Source organism: Buteo buteo, chromosome 7, assembly GCF_964188355.1.
Source record: "Buteo buteo chromosome 7, bButBut1.hap1.1, whole genome shotgun sequence".
Lineage (NCBI taxonomy): Eukaryota > Metazoa > Chordata > Aves > Accipitriformes > Accipitridae > Buteo > Buteo buteo.
Window position 1 is genome coordinate 40,188,167 of NC_134177.1, and position 16,654 is coordinate 40,204,820.

The window sequence follows — 16,654 nt, forward strand, 5'->3', positions numbered from 1 at the left end:
ACTGTCTTACTCTTTTCGGAAAGACAATTAGACAAAAGGTAGGATCCTTGAAGGCAGAGCTGAGGTTCCCCATGAATATTCATTCATCAACAGCTCCTGCTGGCTGTGCCCTATGTCAAAAAGCAGATTTCTAAGCCTTGGGAACTTGGACACTGATGGCTGAGAGAATGCTCTTCCATTAGTCATAATTCACCGTGCAAACAGCCTCTAGTAAACACAGATGCACTGGGGACAGGGATTAACCTAGAGATGAGGACACTGTAATGAGTTGTTCTATATTTGCCCTCCTTAAATCTGGCTCTCGTTAGAGGAGTAAACAGACCTCATCTTTAGCAGCAGTGTCTTCCAAGGAGCATTGCTAAAAATCAAGGTTAATGCGACTTATTGAGAGACAATTACACAGTTAGAGGGTCACTGCACATTTGCTGGGACATTATTATTAGTCCTTTGCATATTGAATGTGGCCATCTTCATATCAGGGGTGGGAAGAAAGAATGTAGGGGATGAGGGCAGAAAAGGGGTAAAAACGCCTAAAAACACCTTGATACTGCAGGAATACCACCACCTTTCATGTGAAACTAAGACAGACACATGGTCAAATCCTAGTGAGAAAGTGTCTACTGAGAACTAAAGCAAACTCCCACTTCCCAGCACAAGCACCACTACAAAAAAAGGCTGCCACCAGCTTCTTTTGGCTTCTCAGTAGCCCTCTTCCCCACTCACAAGCATTTTCTACTGTCCCTGCTGTGGCTCCATCCAGACAGCCTCCTGCCTGCACACAACATGGAAGAAGCACTCTGGTATTTTGAACTGCAGACATGAAATAGAGGCAGCAATCACCTGCTCTATTGGGCCACACTTAAAAGAAAGCCCATGGCAGTGATAAATCTTTAGGAGCTGAAGGAAGGAAGACAAGGCTGCATGGTGCAGATAGTGGTGTCAGCAGTTGGTGGCCTCTACACAGACTTAGGGTAGTTTAGCTGAAACAAGGGAAACCTGTGCACTGACACTATACTCAGCCAGGCATGATTAGGTTTTTATTTAAATCTGCTGTCAGGCAATGCTCATAGGAACACACTCTAGCAAAAGCTAAATGAGCTCAGCTGAAATTAGACCACTTATGTGACATTTTGCACTCAGTTATCAGTTTACTGAAAAGTACTGACACCACAGCATAAGTCTTCCCTCTCTTCACAGGCTTTCTGAGCTCCTGTCAGGCATAGCAGATTCATTTACAGGGAGATTAACAGGGACATCACTAAAAAAAATAAGTCTGTTATGAGCATTTTGGTGGATGTTCAACTGGCAGAGGACATTTCAGACTGTTGTTTTGGGTAACTGCAGAGGTTCTTGGGAACTTACTTGGATAAGCATCTAGGCTAAAGAGAGCACAGTCCAAATGAAGCTACAAGCTATATGGACCTTTAACACTAGATAAGCAGGATGGAGCCACTATGTTTGTGCAAATTGCACTTACATGCGCCAAACCTCTGTAATTCTATGCGTGTTCTATTCAGCTGCAACGAGGGAGACAAAACCTTTCATAATACTGAGTTTCTTTGCACAATATCCTCTCCTTCCGCCTTCAAAACGTCAGGCCACAGCTATTAAAGGAGGTCCTCATGGACAAGTGGTCATTGTTCCATTGAAGCCAGTGCAGAAAAATATTCCATCAAGGATGATTTAGCTGCTTTGTTCTGCCTGCAAGCTGAGGTCTGAGAGGAGCACACCACCCTCCTGTGATGTACTCACCTGGAGCTCACGAGTCCTACTGTTCAGCTGGGGCTTTGCCCATGAGCATGATATATCCAGATCACTTGATTGCCAACACGGGAGCAAAGAAACTTTGCATATCATGGGAACAAGATTGCAAAGCTCATCATTGTTTCTGAAGACAGAGAATCACAGAAAACCTTAAGATTCAGATACTTGCCTCAACCTTGATGGCACAGCGCCCAATTGCTCGGACAGCCTTGCGCACAAAATCAACGTCCACCTCAGTAGCATATTCCTTGAGCTCTGCCAGGACCTGCAGAGAAAGCACACCAATGTGAATCTCTGGGGTCACACAGAGAGTACATCCCACTCTGACAAGTGATGCTACTTGAATACCATAACACGAGCAGGATGTATTCTTCCACAGCTAGCCACACACATTCAAAGCTAACAAACTCTGTAATCAATCTCTATCTCTGAAACCCACTGGTTTGGATTGGCAGCAAGACTTGGTTTAGGCTGGCCAAAGCCAAAAGATGTCTCAGTCTAGATTATTTTCAAATTCCCCTGAACAAAAGCTGGGGGCAAAGTCAGCCCTGCCAAACTTAAATGTTGCTGTTCATTCTTACACTGAAAATACAGTGAAGTAGGGGTCACATCCATACACATAGATTTTATGTGTGGTTTATTGTACTTATTGTTCTACATTCACTGTATGCAAAGCTCTCATCAACAACCATTCTTAATCCCTCCTTTTCTGTGCTGAGATGAACATCTGGATCTCTACTGGATCCAAACTGAGGATCCAGAGGAGATCTGAGGACACCCTGGAACACCTATACAGATATTAACAGCAGTATGAAGATATTTCCCCTCTTAAGAATAAGATTAACTGTTTTGTCTCAGTTTTTTTGCTAATGGAAACTGAACAAGGGCTTGAACCAGGACCTGCTGGGATCTTACAAACCACTAACTAAAAAGCTACTTTGTCTTAAACAAATCACTTAGTTTAGAAAGAAAAAAAAATTTAGAAAAAGACCCTACACAATTTATATTCCCTCATAAACTCATTTGTTTCAGTTTCACATGTCAAACATGACATCAGGGATTTCATCGTGATGTCACAAATAGATTGCAAAGGAGAGGTGAACAGCACAAAGCGAGACAGTGGTTTGAAAAAATCTCTAGTCAATGCAAATTGTTCAGAACAATGACAAGATGAAGAGGCCTTGAAGGGCCAGACTGCAGACAAATAAATCTTCAAGGAGTAGACAGGACATCTGTGTTTTGAAGTTTTATTATTTCCTTGGATGATCTATGTTGCACAGTACTTAGAGCACCCAGGTTTAGTAGCTTATGCTTTTCAAATACTGCCCAAGTCTGAGTGACTCGGATACAACTAGTCTGCTGCCTTGGTCTAGAACAGGCATGGAGATGAACAGTCTTGACAAGCCACACAGGGAGGATGCAGGTAGAAGCCTGCTCTCCTTGCGTCTCATTTCAGGGCATATTTCTGATGCAGCTTGGGTTGTTTTTAGGAATGCCTCTTTAGAACCAGGAGAAGAGTCATTCGTTAGTCTGCACATTCCAATCTCAGACTCTGCCCTCCAGACACCACTGCCTTTCATCCAAACAACCTGCATTATCTAAACATTATGCATTAAAATTGGTATGGAACCTACCAAGAGTAAATAGAAAATTCTGAATACATTCTCATGGAAACTGATTTTTAAAATGTTTTCCATGTCCCCAGCACAAAAGGGGCATGAATTATCTTGCTCTGTTCCAAAAAACATCAGAGGAGAGAGCTGAAGAGAGCTGCTTAAAAATGTCACTTTAAATGAAACTGTTCTGTGACAATTAGGATAGCACAATAATAGCACTAACCAGAGACATTAATCATTCTACATTAGTGTTAGGCCTTGTGGCAAGGGTTGCACTCAAGACCACTTCCTCTCAGAAAGGAATTTGGATTAAAACAATATCAAATCCAAGGGGAATCTACGCTGTAAAGCAGTCTCAATTCAGTTTAGCTTTAGCTTTGTGCTATTTCAACTCTGGAAGCAAGCTAAACAAAACAAAGGTTATTTTAGCTCTGAAGAGTGCCTATACAAGGGTTTAACAATTTAACTAATACACTTGAAATCCACACTTCAGTAATGTTTGGCCTTTCTGAATGCCCCCGTTACAGGCACACCTCTCTCACTTGAAACAAGCCTCTCATTCCAACCTCAGCACTAGCAGTGACTCATTTGACAGGAGACATCAGCTCTCCTCCTGGAATTGTAATCTGTAAAACAAGATCTACCTAATGGTCACGATCTAAGACATGCTGTGCTATTAACATTTAAATTATGGAGGAAACTCCAACACCTCCCATTAAGTAGCTGCAAAGAGCACTCTACCAGGGACAGTGATGCCTAAAAGCCAGGACAACACTAGAAGTAGCTGCATATATCCTCATGCAAGGACCCCGAGATGATTTTCCATCCCCAGAACACATGCAGAACACATCGGAAGTTCCTCAGCTGACCTGGGCAATGTTTGCTTGAGAAGCTAGGCGGATCATGATGTCCAGTTTCTCCAGTTTGACATAGATGGGGTCGTTGTACTTCACGAAGAACACCTTGATTTCCTGCTTCAGGATTTCAGGCCTGGAGGGAACATAACGTTGTTTCACTTAAGGCTGGTAAAAACAATGGGCTATATCCTAACCAAAGGTATCTTTTGTTTAGAAATCTACTCAAACATTCATTGAGAAACAGAATGGTGTCCCTTTGTGTCCAGGACATGCAAACAAACATACAAGAACAACATTTTGAAGAAAGTTAGAAGCTGGAGAAAAAGATTTAGACACAAACCGCAGAATTTAAGTCTGTCTATGCCTACATCTCTACTTCCTCCATTTGAACTGCTGAGCCAACCACTGCAGTCAGTCAGTGGATGACAGTGTTTTCAGTGAAAGACTAACATCCTTATCTCAATGCAAACCCCACCTACAAACTCATTTTCTGCTTTCACTTGCAAGATGCCAGTGCACAGTAACTCTGCCCTGAATACAATCTACAAAGTGCTATCCAACCTATCCCACCTTTCCAGCAAGGAACAGTATTTAAACATGCATGTGGGAGTAAACTGGTGAAAACACCAACCCACTGTACATCAGTATGTCACCAGCCTGTTTTTTCCATGCTGAAGAGAAGAGCATAGGCACATTGAGTTTCTACAGGTCACTATGAACTGTACAGTTACACCCTCCTTCCTATTTGCAATCTAATTTAGAGTCTGATTAGAGGGCAGTTCTTACGGCTCTTAAAAAGGTGGCAAAGAGAGAGTCAGGTAAAGAAATACTGTATGATACCAGTATCACAAGTATGCTGTAAAGAAAATTAATTCAGGCTACCAGAGTCATGAGACTGTTTAAACTGTCCCTCGAGGGATCTGAACCTGGATTAAACGAAGTTCTGTGCATGTAGAAATATCTGAAGGTCTGAGATAACTAGATGCCCTTCGACAACCCAGGAATAACAGCTCCCTGAGGCTTTACCTTTTCTGCACAATCAAGTTGATGTTCCTCAGGGCAACATACTGAACTTCAGGCTCTCCAGACAGCAGGGTCACCAGTGGAGGGGCAAGTTTCTTCAGCAGCATGTTGTAATAGTCAGAGTCCTTGGGAAGAAGTTCCAGGAACTTCATCAAGACCTTCACTGCTGACAGCACCACTGCCGAGTTGGCATGAGACAGCCGAGGGGTCACCCGTTCACAAATACTGGAGAAAGGGGAGTAAGAAAGGGTTCACATGTATTTCAGAATGTCAAATATTTCAGGTCTTATCTGAATTTAGAAGACTGTACATGGCTGAAAACAGCTTCTCAGACACTACTTTGCTTTGGTTTTGTTCATAAGAACAGGCAAAGTCCTGCTTTCCTGAACACAGCAGGAAGCAGACAAGAATGACTTCTCTCACAGCTTCAAGCTTCTCTCCTGCCACAGTTAGCTCAGGAACTCTTCCAGATCTCAGCATTACAGCCCCAACACATATTCAGTCATTAGTGCTTCCTGCCTTTGCCTGGTGGTATTCTCTATTTCTGTGATCTCGTCTGTCACTTACAAACACAACTTTAACAAAACAGCTATGAGAAAAACACCTTAGCCCCCATATAATCATTCAGAGGTGATACACGCTTCTGGCTTGCTTGGGGGGGTTTGCTGCCATTTCAACCATTTGTTTCTGCAAAGAAAGGTTTCTGTTACTCTGAAGATATAGGGAAAGAGTGACCTAAATACCCTCCCAAGTCTCAGCTTCACCACTTGCCTCAGTGGATCCTACAATCAACAGCATCCTAAACAACCCATCCCAAGCAGAAAGGAAGTTTGGGTTCATATGGTCTTTCTTGCAGCATCTGTCAAGTTTCTTTCCACCCCCTCCCGCATACTGCTAACCCAGAACAATCTTATTCCCATCTGTGCCTCCTGAAGTTTCTTTCCCTGAAAGATTTGCTTTCAGCCACCCTGGAAGGGAAGCAGCATGGCTAAGTGAAGAGCAGAGGAGTCTAAGTCAGAGTTGGGGGCAGTCCCCAGCCACCTCTGCCCAAGATCACCTGGCACGCCAAAGCTGCTTCATCTCTCCGTGCCTCAGTTTCTCCACGCACAGGGGTAACAACATCAGCCTTGCTGTGAAGGAGAACACTATATAAAACTAAGTGCTGTCATTCTCCTATCTGAAATAAGGCAGACTCCAAGAGTCAAACTCCACACAAAGGAGTAAGAGGAGTTACTGCCCATCCAGTTTTACACACCACTTCAGAGGAATTACGGATGAGGAACTGGGACATGTTCACAGTTGTTCAAACTAGTGGTCCCTTTCTGACATAATAATAATACTAGCCTGACACCCTGGAGATCTCTGCAGGTTTCTAGCACTCATTAATAGCTGTTTCTGGCACAGAAACAGAACACAAGGGGGAGGGAGGTGGGGAGAAAAAAAAAAATCAGCAAGACTACTGGCAGGCCTTTTTTAAAAAGCAGATTATCTGTTGTGCCTCAAACACCAGTCAGTGAAGAAACCCATCAAATTCAAAAAGGCCTGCCCAGGATTTTGCACTTGGGCTTGTGCCCCTTCCTCCCCCTCCATCCCCCACATCATCTACATGAAATATATCAAGTCTGAGAATTCCCCTGTTCCTAATAATTCTTCTTGCTGGTTCCTTGTTCTCTTGGGTACAGGATATGACTTTTGGCGATTCTGGACACAGATGAGGAGGAGGCTTGAAGTGCATGAATTAACACTCCACTACCTAAACCCTAAGGTCTTTGTATTTAGGTTTAGTCATTGCAGCTAAAGGTAAAAGCACAAGAATGAAACTGGAATGATAAGAAAAATCATTTCCTTACCTTTATTTTCAGTTCTACCATATCACAGACCAGTTTTTAGTTGGAAAAAATATTCCAGTCTCAGACCTGTAGTACTTAGGAAGCCCCCAAACCTATAAGGGCTTCTTGTGTCTCAAAGTAGCAAAACCAGATTTGAAAGCTCTGATTTAAACCAGAAAATCCTCCAAACAGTGCTTCCATTGTTACAGGTTTTGTCTTGGGCTGATCGCTTCTTAGTAGGGCCAGTTCCCATAAGAATTAGCCTTTTAAATGGAAAAAAGTAAAAGAAAAAAGCTAACAATAAACAGAGAAAGTGGTTCTGCAAAGGGAAGGGGCAGGTTTCCAGCATCAGCCCAAAGTACCAAAAGTTGCCTTCCTTTTAAACCTCTTTTACTTCAAGTCTTATTTGTGCTGTTACAGACCTCAACAGAGACTCCTGTTATCACAAGTCTTTTTCAGGAGTTGTAACACTGCCAGAAGCCTGCAAGTGCCCTGCTACCAAATAACCCCAAGCAGCCCATGCAAAGAGCGGGAACAACCGTACCTCTGAGCTTCGCGATCATCCTTCGGGTTGTAGTTGGACAGGCAGTCCAGGATGAAGATCTGGCCCCACTCCGTGCACTCATTTAAAGCTGTCAGCAGCTTGTTAATGTTCTGAGGGTTCAAATCCAGCAGGTTGCTGTTGGGATGAGATTCACTGATTTCTGACAAGGCAGCCACAGCGTTTGCTACCACCTGGAAGGAGAGACAAGACGACGCGTTCTTTGCTAGCATGTCATCAATGACTTGGCAAGGATTAACTTGGGCTTAGCATGGGTTACACATGGGGAAAACCACAGAGATTCTGGTGTGTGCTATCGGCTGCTGAGCAGCAGCCACCGTGTCAGTCATCCGAGCCTTCAGGGACCAGTACAACCTCACAAACAACCTGGTGAGCCCAAAGCTTGACTGTAACCTTGGTCTTTGCCAAAATTTGAAGGGTCTCTTGGGGTGGAAGTGAAAGAATAGCAGCACAGCAGGAGGGGGCTGCTGACATACATAGGAAACATGAAAAGCCAGCATGGGTGCAAAGAGCATTTTGCTAGAGAAATTACAACTTGAAAGTATTTTTGTTGAAGATAAATGAAAGTTAAAGTCACCGGTGGACAGAATGGGGACCTGGGACCAGGACATCACAAGAAACTTTACTCTGGAGAGAACTAAAGATGGCATCAGAGAGAGTCCACATGGAACAAGAACACCTCACCTTCCTGCAGGCTCCAGAGTTGCACCCTGGCTTGCTTCAAGTAGGCATCATCTCCCCTCACTTCCAGGAGATGCTCAACTGATGGAGTCAAGGTCTCAAAACCTCTAATTGCTCTACTCATTCAGGAATGGATGCCTCTTGCCTGATTTCCCCTTGGCAGTCCCATGGCACATTGCTTAACACAATCCGAGCAATGAGAAGAACCGTCTCCTCGGTAAGAGGAGATGTCAGGTGCCAGGCAGCTTTCAGCTCTGTAGCAATTCTGCCAGGTCACCCAGTTTGAAAGCAAACACACAATTTCCCTAAAATAGACAATTCCTGCTAAATTTTTAATAACACATATTTCAATTCCAAATAGTCTCCATATCATCCATTTGTCTGCTTTACAGAGACAAAGCTTGCATTAGCACAACTCATCACTGAACATATTCTTGCTACATTTAAGACTATATAAGGTCTTCTCTTTTCCAAGCATGGATGAAAGGAAGCAGAGAGGAGGTCCAGGGTCCAGCTTGACAAGAGCAAGAAGTGGGAGTGCAACACAATTTTCTAATTCTTAGTTCCATACTCAAGTTCAACAGTTATTCTAACAGATGCCATGTGAAAATTTTTAAAATAGAAAAGTTGCAGAATATATAGACAAAAATAGAAATTTGCAGACGAGACGAAAGTCTCTTATCTTTTTTAACTAACTAGAAAAGGGATTTAAGCCTGAGTTTGACACACAAAACTGATATACCCTATGAAAAGGGATTTTCAGGATATTTTACAATGTATATCATGTCCAGCTACCTCACTAAAATGAAGATTTATAGCATTATTTTCTAAGGGATTAAGCCAGAGAAATGTCTTATCTAAAATAGCCTGATTCTTTGGATTCTTGAACTAAAATAGTCTGATTCTTTGGATGACTAAAGATGTTTTTGATGCAGTACACTGAAAACAAGAACACCACGACCAGAAAATTCTCTGCATTGTTCCCATCACCGTTTGTCATTAAACCAATATATTCCAAAGTCATTGCACAAGCACAGTAATGTTGATTGTTTTGCATTTCACACCTAGAGGTCAGAGATAGGATTTTGATCCAAGATTTTATGAATTTCATTAGTTGAATGAGCCTTCTGTCACCAAAATCATTAGCAATCAGAACTGCTGTCTTCTGGTATTGTTTTAATGAGTAACTTACTAAGATATGCTGCTTATTCTTCCCATTACTTAATTTGCTTAATTCCTGAATGGTTAATGTGACACAGCATAAAACTGAAGTGAAAGACTGTTTTAATTTCACTATATTTTGGAAGTTTACAAGTGAAGACAAATCATAAGAGCAATTGAAAAGTTCAAAATCATTATGAAAAAGCACTTATAAAATGAAACGAGAACTTCAGAAAAAAAATTTTGAAGTAACAAAAAAAGTTACAGAGCCAAAGCATCACAGAAAGGTACCTGTCAGTTGCAGTAAAGAATAGGGCTGAGGTCTGGCAAATGCATGCATATTGCCAGGCACTACTTGTGTTGCAGTAATTGGGCCATGTGGATGTCCTAAACCTTGGGGCAAATACAAGTCAAAGCAGCTATGCTTAAGTTTCCTTCCTTGCAGAGTAAGTAAAGTCTATCACTTTGAGTTTGCCACAGGCAAAGGATGCACAGAAATGCTGTTACCATGAGCTGCCCGGTACACACTAGCTCCAACCCAGAGACCTGACTGTGAATGAGGTATTGCTTTTAGGATCTTTTGGGGCTCTTTTCAGAAACTAACATGGCAGCATACATGCAAGTGTCTAAATCAAAGCTGAGGATGGGACACTACATGACAGCCCACCAGATGTCAGATTTCCATTAAAAGCATCCATGAGAAAGAGTGTCACATAGCAAGATGCACTTAGGAGCTTGGGCTGTGGTCTCCTTGGGTGTTACAAAAAAAAGGACTAGAAGGGCTGTGAAACACCTGGTGGCAGCTCAGTTCTGCCAGACGAGCTGGGATCTATAATCTCATAGTCCACAATTAAAGCTGGTCCTCACCTTCTACCTCAGCAGAACAGTGCTGCTGTCAAGTTGGTGACAAGGAGATAAATGAAGCAAAAGGGGATAAGGGAAGGGATGGGGAATATCTTCAAACTTTAAGCAACATTTATTAAAAAAAAAAAGTACTTGCTGGCGATTCACACTGAACATATTGATATGTTATGGTATGCCAACAAAAATAATTAGCATCTTCAAGGCTTTTTACACAGCCGCAGCACAGTTGAAATGAAAACAGATTTCAGGAACCAGTCCAACATAAACACTGGTTCAAGTATGCATGCTCACCTCTCTTCATTGGCACTGCCATCGCCTTCATTACGAGATAGGAACATAGAGCAATACAAGCTGGCACTGCATGGTTTCATTCCAGTACACAACGACTCCGGCTTTGCTGACAGCTCTCTCTAAGTGATGGCTCAGGCAACATGTAAACAAAGATTGAAGCTCTGTCCACAGTTGGGATACTAACAGTTATCACTTAGGTATGGAAAAAAAAGCCTATTAAGAACCAGTCAACACCAATTCAAGTATTACGTCACCTGGTAACCTAGTATATAGTTTGGCAGTCACATAAGTGTCATCAGAACTATTTAGAAAGATGTTTTGGCCAAAGAAAATCTACAACATCAAGGCTGAACCTTAAGTCTTCAACTCAGTTGATGCTTCATCCTTAACAGAGCAACACAAGATAATGAAGTCCAACCGCACTGAACAGCAAGTACAAGGTACAAAGTGATATAATAAGTTACACAACAGGTTGGTTTTTTTCCCTTGAAAATAAATAGCAGTGATGATGTACTTGCTGGGGGACATATTAAAAGTAAAGCTAAAGCTTTACAAGTGGTATAGGACAAAGTCCTCCATGGAACTGGACAAGTTTCACAGCCAATGCCACACTTCGGCTGAGGAAAAAAGCCATAAGCTTCTTTAGCAAACGAGGTACTCCTTGCTTTTCAAAACATGCAACAAGTTCATTCTGATGAGAAACCAACCAGGAGTTGTGTAACTTATTTCACAGATTGGAAGAAGGAGACTAAAAGGACAAGCAACTAACATTTAGTATAGTCTTTAGTTCTCAAAAATAATGAAAAAAAACAAGGTCAACCCACCAGCCAAAGATATGTGAGCCCAAACAGTTAATGAACAGGAAAAGCTTTTAAAAGCTTAATAAGTTAACTCTATGGCAAAATGCCTCACTTGATTTGCAATTAAAAATACTGTCTTTAAGCTAACAGCTACCAACCAATGAGACTCAGCCTAAAAAAAAAAAACACCTAGGAAGTACAAATGCAGAGCAGATTGAAGATTTAATAATAATAATTATAGGTCCCTGGTTTGCTGATGTAAATCAGTTCACCCTGGGTACATTTCAACATTATTCAAATGCAGTCACAGCAACATCCTGTTAGAGCACAGTTGAGCCGAATGACAATAAATCTGCTTTTTGGCTGGAATTTCCCAACAAATTTAGACTCTCAGAGAAGTGTCATTGGGATAAGGATAACTAAATCTCACAAGCTCTTACTAAAAAAAATAATAAACCCTCCACTCAAAACTACATTACAGATTTAACAAGAACCCAACATCTTTAAACCCACCTACAGACAAACCCCTTCTGCAGCCGGAGAGACCAGATCCGACCTCACGGAGAGCTGCAGAGGTAGGAACACTGATTTGCCAGTTATTCCTTCTGGCAGCTCAAACCTTTATCTCAGAGCAAATGGTATAAAATACATTAACAAGGAGGAAAGGGGGTGGGTGAAAACCTGAGTGTCTGCCTATCAACCCACACGGAAAAGCTTTGCAGGGGGTGGGGGGACAGGAGGGAAGCTAGGCAGATCTAGAACGCCAAACAGTCAAAGCAATCAGATTATTTTGCTAGCATCCCAGGCTAATTGGGAATTAAACCAAGTGTGTAACAGAGTTAATGAAATACAATGTTCTGCTGCTTAAAACAGGAACCTCTGGCTCACCATCCCATTAAAATGGGGAGAAAATGAAGAAAAGGAAGAAAAATTAAGGGGCTCTGAGAAGATGCTGAGGAAAGGCAGCCTTCCCCACATAGCTGGAGGCTCCTACCCTCAAGGGAGCCAGGCACCACATGATGTTTTCGAGAACAGAAAGGTGCTGACATTTTCGAAGAGCACTCTGAGCTTGCCTGGTACGTTTGTGTCATTAAGCAGACTCCCAGATGGGATATTAGGGGCATTCGCATGGATGCTTATTTCACAGGGCCGCTCATTTTCATGGCCACAGACAATGCTGTGTGCCTGAAAGGTCCCTAACAAGTACTAACACAGGCAAACTCTCTCCAGATTACAGGACCCCTACTTCTGTTCATATTGTATCTTTTATCTACAGGCCTCCTTTACTTTGCTTCCCTAGAAAAGGTCTATGAACAATTAAAATGGCCCAATCAGGCAAGTCAGAGAGCCTATATGAACCTCTCACACTGTTAATGCATGCAACGTATACAGCTTTAAATGAAAGCTCTGGGAGACTAACTCATCCTCAGTCTATGTATCATCTTGGAAAGTAACAGCTCGCCTGTTCAGCCTTAATTGTGACAGATTTCCAGGGCTCTGGGTAAGTCATTCATCTTCCATTAATTCCATTCCAGGAGATTGTACTTTAGCACCTAAAAGTCTGGAACTGCACTGCTGGATACACGATCAGTTCCTGACAGTGTCCCGAAAATTGCCTGGGTGGGGAAGACCTCCTGCTTGCTTTTTGCAAGTGGAATGACTTTTTCTGGAGGTGGCAATGAAAGGGAAGTCAAAGTGTTATGCTTCCCATGGCGTGCTTGCCCTAACTGGTTTTTGCACTTCTCTGCTCCTACTATGCACTGCAGAAAAATGCCACTTTGTGGCAGACTAAAACTCTGTGCCCGCTCTCATGTCCTTGCAAAATCAGAATGTGTTAGTTATAAGACAGAAAACCATACTTCCCCCAACTGTTGAACCCCTTGTGGTAGGTAGACAAGAAGCTGTCCAGGGATGGCTTCAACACAAAGGGTTTCTCCTTGGTACAGCTGAGCCCCACAGTGCAGGAAACTAAGCTCTATAAGAAGCCACTGAGGGTCCGTAACCCCCTGTGCTACTTCCAGAAAGCACCATGGTCTGATCCCAGCCTGGATCAGGCACCTATCACACACCAGGAAGGTTTCTTTTGCAGGTTTTGTTTGTTTGTTTGTTTTTTGTAAGGCCCTTTGCAATTTTCCTTGCAGAGGTTCTCACTGGCACCATCCAGTGGCAAACAGGGCTGTGTCTGATCCAAGCAGCTATTTATAAGAAAAGCACCAGCTAAGCATCAACAAAAACCTTATGTAGCCCTAAAAAGCAGGGTGCAGAGTTACAAAACATCATAGCCACAGCATTTTTTGACAAATGGTGCTTGTCAATAGCTAGAAGTGTCTGTTCCGATTGAAAATGTAACATCTAGACACACATCAACGAAATTCCCCTGGACCCTGATTGGTACTAGAGATCCTGGAATGATCTATTCGGCAAGACTAACATTTTGGAAATTAGACACATACTGGTAGCAGTAATTGGAAGGACATGGGTCTCTGCTGGATGAATTTGTGAATTAAGCTTTATAGATGAGGGGTCTGGGAGGACAGACTCTGCGGAGTCATGGAAATTCATGCATTATCATATAAACTCGTTGCATCTCTCTGCCAGAGTGCTAGTATTCAAAAGGCAGGGAAAAGCAGAGCTTCTATGGAAAGTGGTCAAGACCAGCATCCCTCATCCACAAGCCTACCAAAAACAACAACAAAAAAATCACGTCCCACATGCAGGCTTGAAATTCCCTCAGATCTGTTTAGGACAACAACCAGGAGAAAAAACTAGCTACTCAGTAAAGTCAGACTCCAGCCTTCCTCTAGGGAAGCAGTTGCAGAAGCTTAGCCCGAAGCCACAACCATAGGCAGAGCAAGTGGGATCAGACTGGCTAACCAGAAGCCATGGCATTGATTACAGATGGCAGGTCTTCCTTCTTCCCCAGTTTAAATCTTTGCAGTCTGACTGCTGCAACACAGACACACAGCTGGCTTCTGAACTCTGAACTCACAATCTTCCACATTGCCTCTTTCAAGCATCCCACCACATACATTAACATAGCCACTGTTTTATACAGGCTCCTCTGCAACCTCTACCTATTTCATTTCCAGCTTGCTACTGCTAGCTGTCTGCTTGCTTTGCAAAAAGTGTTCCTTTCCCTCCAAGGCAGCCTCATGTAAACAGCAGGAACATCCATTAAAGACCCCCAAAGTGAAGCCACCATTCTTCATCAGCCCCTAAGCAATGGTCCTGTTCACTGTAACATATCCAACAATGGGTAAACAAATTCCACCTACTGATGCCTACAAATGCCATCAAGTCTCTCTCAGAAGGAAATATCTCCACCTGCAGCACAAACAGATTAAAAAAACCCACAAACCACACTCAGAACCAACACAGACATGGCTGGGGGACTTCAAGATACAACCTTCATTCTGCAACACCTAGGTTGAAGAGAGGGACATTTTTTGGCCAGTGGGGCAGCCAGGGTGCCTTAGAGGCAGCTCCAGGCTGACAACATGCTGCAGAGGCACAACCCACAGCTCCTAGTAATATTCAGCTCCATACTAGGATGTGAAGTTTCAAGTCCTTACAACCTTCATGAGCAGGAATCATTAACTCATCCAGCAGTGGCTGTTCACTCCTTGCACTAGATAAAACATCAGGTGCAGAGGATAAAACACACAGCTGTGAGAAGTACAAGTTTCCCCATGAGGAACAAGTGCTTTCCTGTGCCCATGAAGACAGTGGTGTTCCACGACCTGTTGTATAAGGGAAGTGCCATGTCCCAGACTGCCTCCCACAAAGTCCTTTTGGGACTCAGAGGACCACCAACAGTTTCTCAGCAAGGGGTTCATTTCTCAGCTTTATTATACAGAGAGGGATAAAATTCCTGCAAAGTACGCAGCGGAGAACAGCCCAGGAGGCAAAAGCTGCTTCTTTTTCTAAACAAGCTTGTTCCTCAGGACACAATCTCAGAAAGACATACTGCTTGCCAGCTAGTAGAAAAAAGAACAAAAGGTGGACCTTCTTCCTCCATAAGGCCATCCAAGAAGCCCAAACATACACTCTGAAGTTCTGGTTGGCAGAGGAGGAACCTACATGGCTTGCAGTCTCAGCAGGAGAGACAAAAGAGCACTATGATTTATATCAACAGGTTTTTAGTCTAGTCTGTGAACTACAGAAACTCAGTACTGCCAGAAGGAATTCTGATTAGATCAAGAGGGACCTCACCACCTCTAGTTGTCAGATCTCAATAGATTCCCTTCTTAGTGCAGGTTAATGCTAAAGGCAAAAAAACCTTCAGGCACAACAAAAGAGTTTAATTATATTCCACACACTTGGTGTATTTACTAATCAGCTTCTTATGTGATCTCAGTTTACTCAGTATTGATTCACAACAGCGTTTCTCCCAATAAAGAGTGATGTGTAGATAGTGTAAAACATGACATATTACTGGACAGCATGTGCTACGTCTATACACCCCACAAAACCATGGAAGCAGAACAGCTACACCCATGAAAGCTTTGATCCAGCAGATCACAGTGACAAAGCAGAATATGAAGATGAAGAAATGCTACAAGAAGGAATTAAAAACCCAACACCACCTAGAAAAGAACTGGGAGAAGGTGACATGAACCTAATTTAAGCCATGTGGATAACAGGTAGATTGACAAAAAAACTATTCCATGGCTTAAAAGCTACCCTAGAAGCTCAAGGATTGAAAATATTTGGAAAGAAAGGTTGTTCCATTCAAATATTAAAAGACCAGTAAGACTTAAGATAGATTTCCTCTTAGGTTTTTCTGCTAATATTTACATTCCTGAAGAAAACAAAGCGCAGTGATAAAAGCCAGGAGGGAACTAGTTACAAAATAAGGTGTCTAGTGATCAACAGCTTTGGTTCTGCTTTAAACTGCTGCCATCTCGTGGTCTTGCTCTTCATCACCAGGGCTCAGCACTTGGCAAGGCTCCAACGATGAGCCGTCATTAGGTCCGATTCACAAACGTCAGAACAAGACAGTATCAGGAAAAAGAAAAAAAAAAAGTTTGTCCAAGACTTCAGAGAGCCTCTGGCCATCAGTAGGTGTGTAACAGACCTACCTCTCTCATTCCACTATTACCTGCTGCTGTTGCTGGGTGTGAAAGGCATTCTGCAGTAACCTGCCATCCTGTGTACAAGCAACAGTACACAAAATCCTGGGACATCATACTGAAATCATATTTTG

The 16,654-nt window shown here is 42.7% G+C and overlaps 1 protein-coding gene across 3 annotated transcripts in view; it reads right to left on the bottom strand.

Moving 5' to 3' along the window:
* Positions 1–16,654, bottom strand: part of AP2B1 (adaptor related protein complex 2 subunit beta 1) — an 82,414-nt gene that overhangs the window by 50,934 nt on the left and 14,826 nt on the right. For all 3 annotated transcript variants that reach the window (XM_075032553.1, XM_075032551.1, XM_075032552.1), the window contains exons 6-9: positions 7,634–7,824; positions 5,264–5,485; positions 4,250–4,370; positions 1,934–2,029 (exon numbers count right to left, since the gene is read on the bottom strand). In XM_075032553.1, coding sequence (XP_074888654.1) covers positions 1,934–2,029; positions 4,250–4,370; positions 5,264–5,485; positions 7,634–7,824 — 630 coding nt within the window. The remainder of the gene's footprint in view (positions 1–1,933; positions 2,030–4,249; positions 4,371–5,263; positions 5,486–7,633; positions 7,825–16,654) is intronic.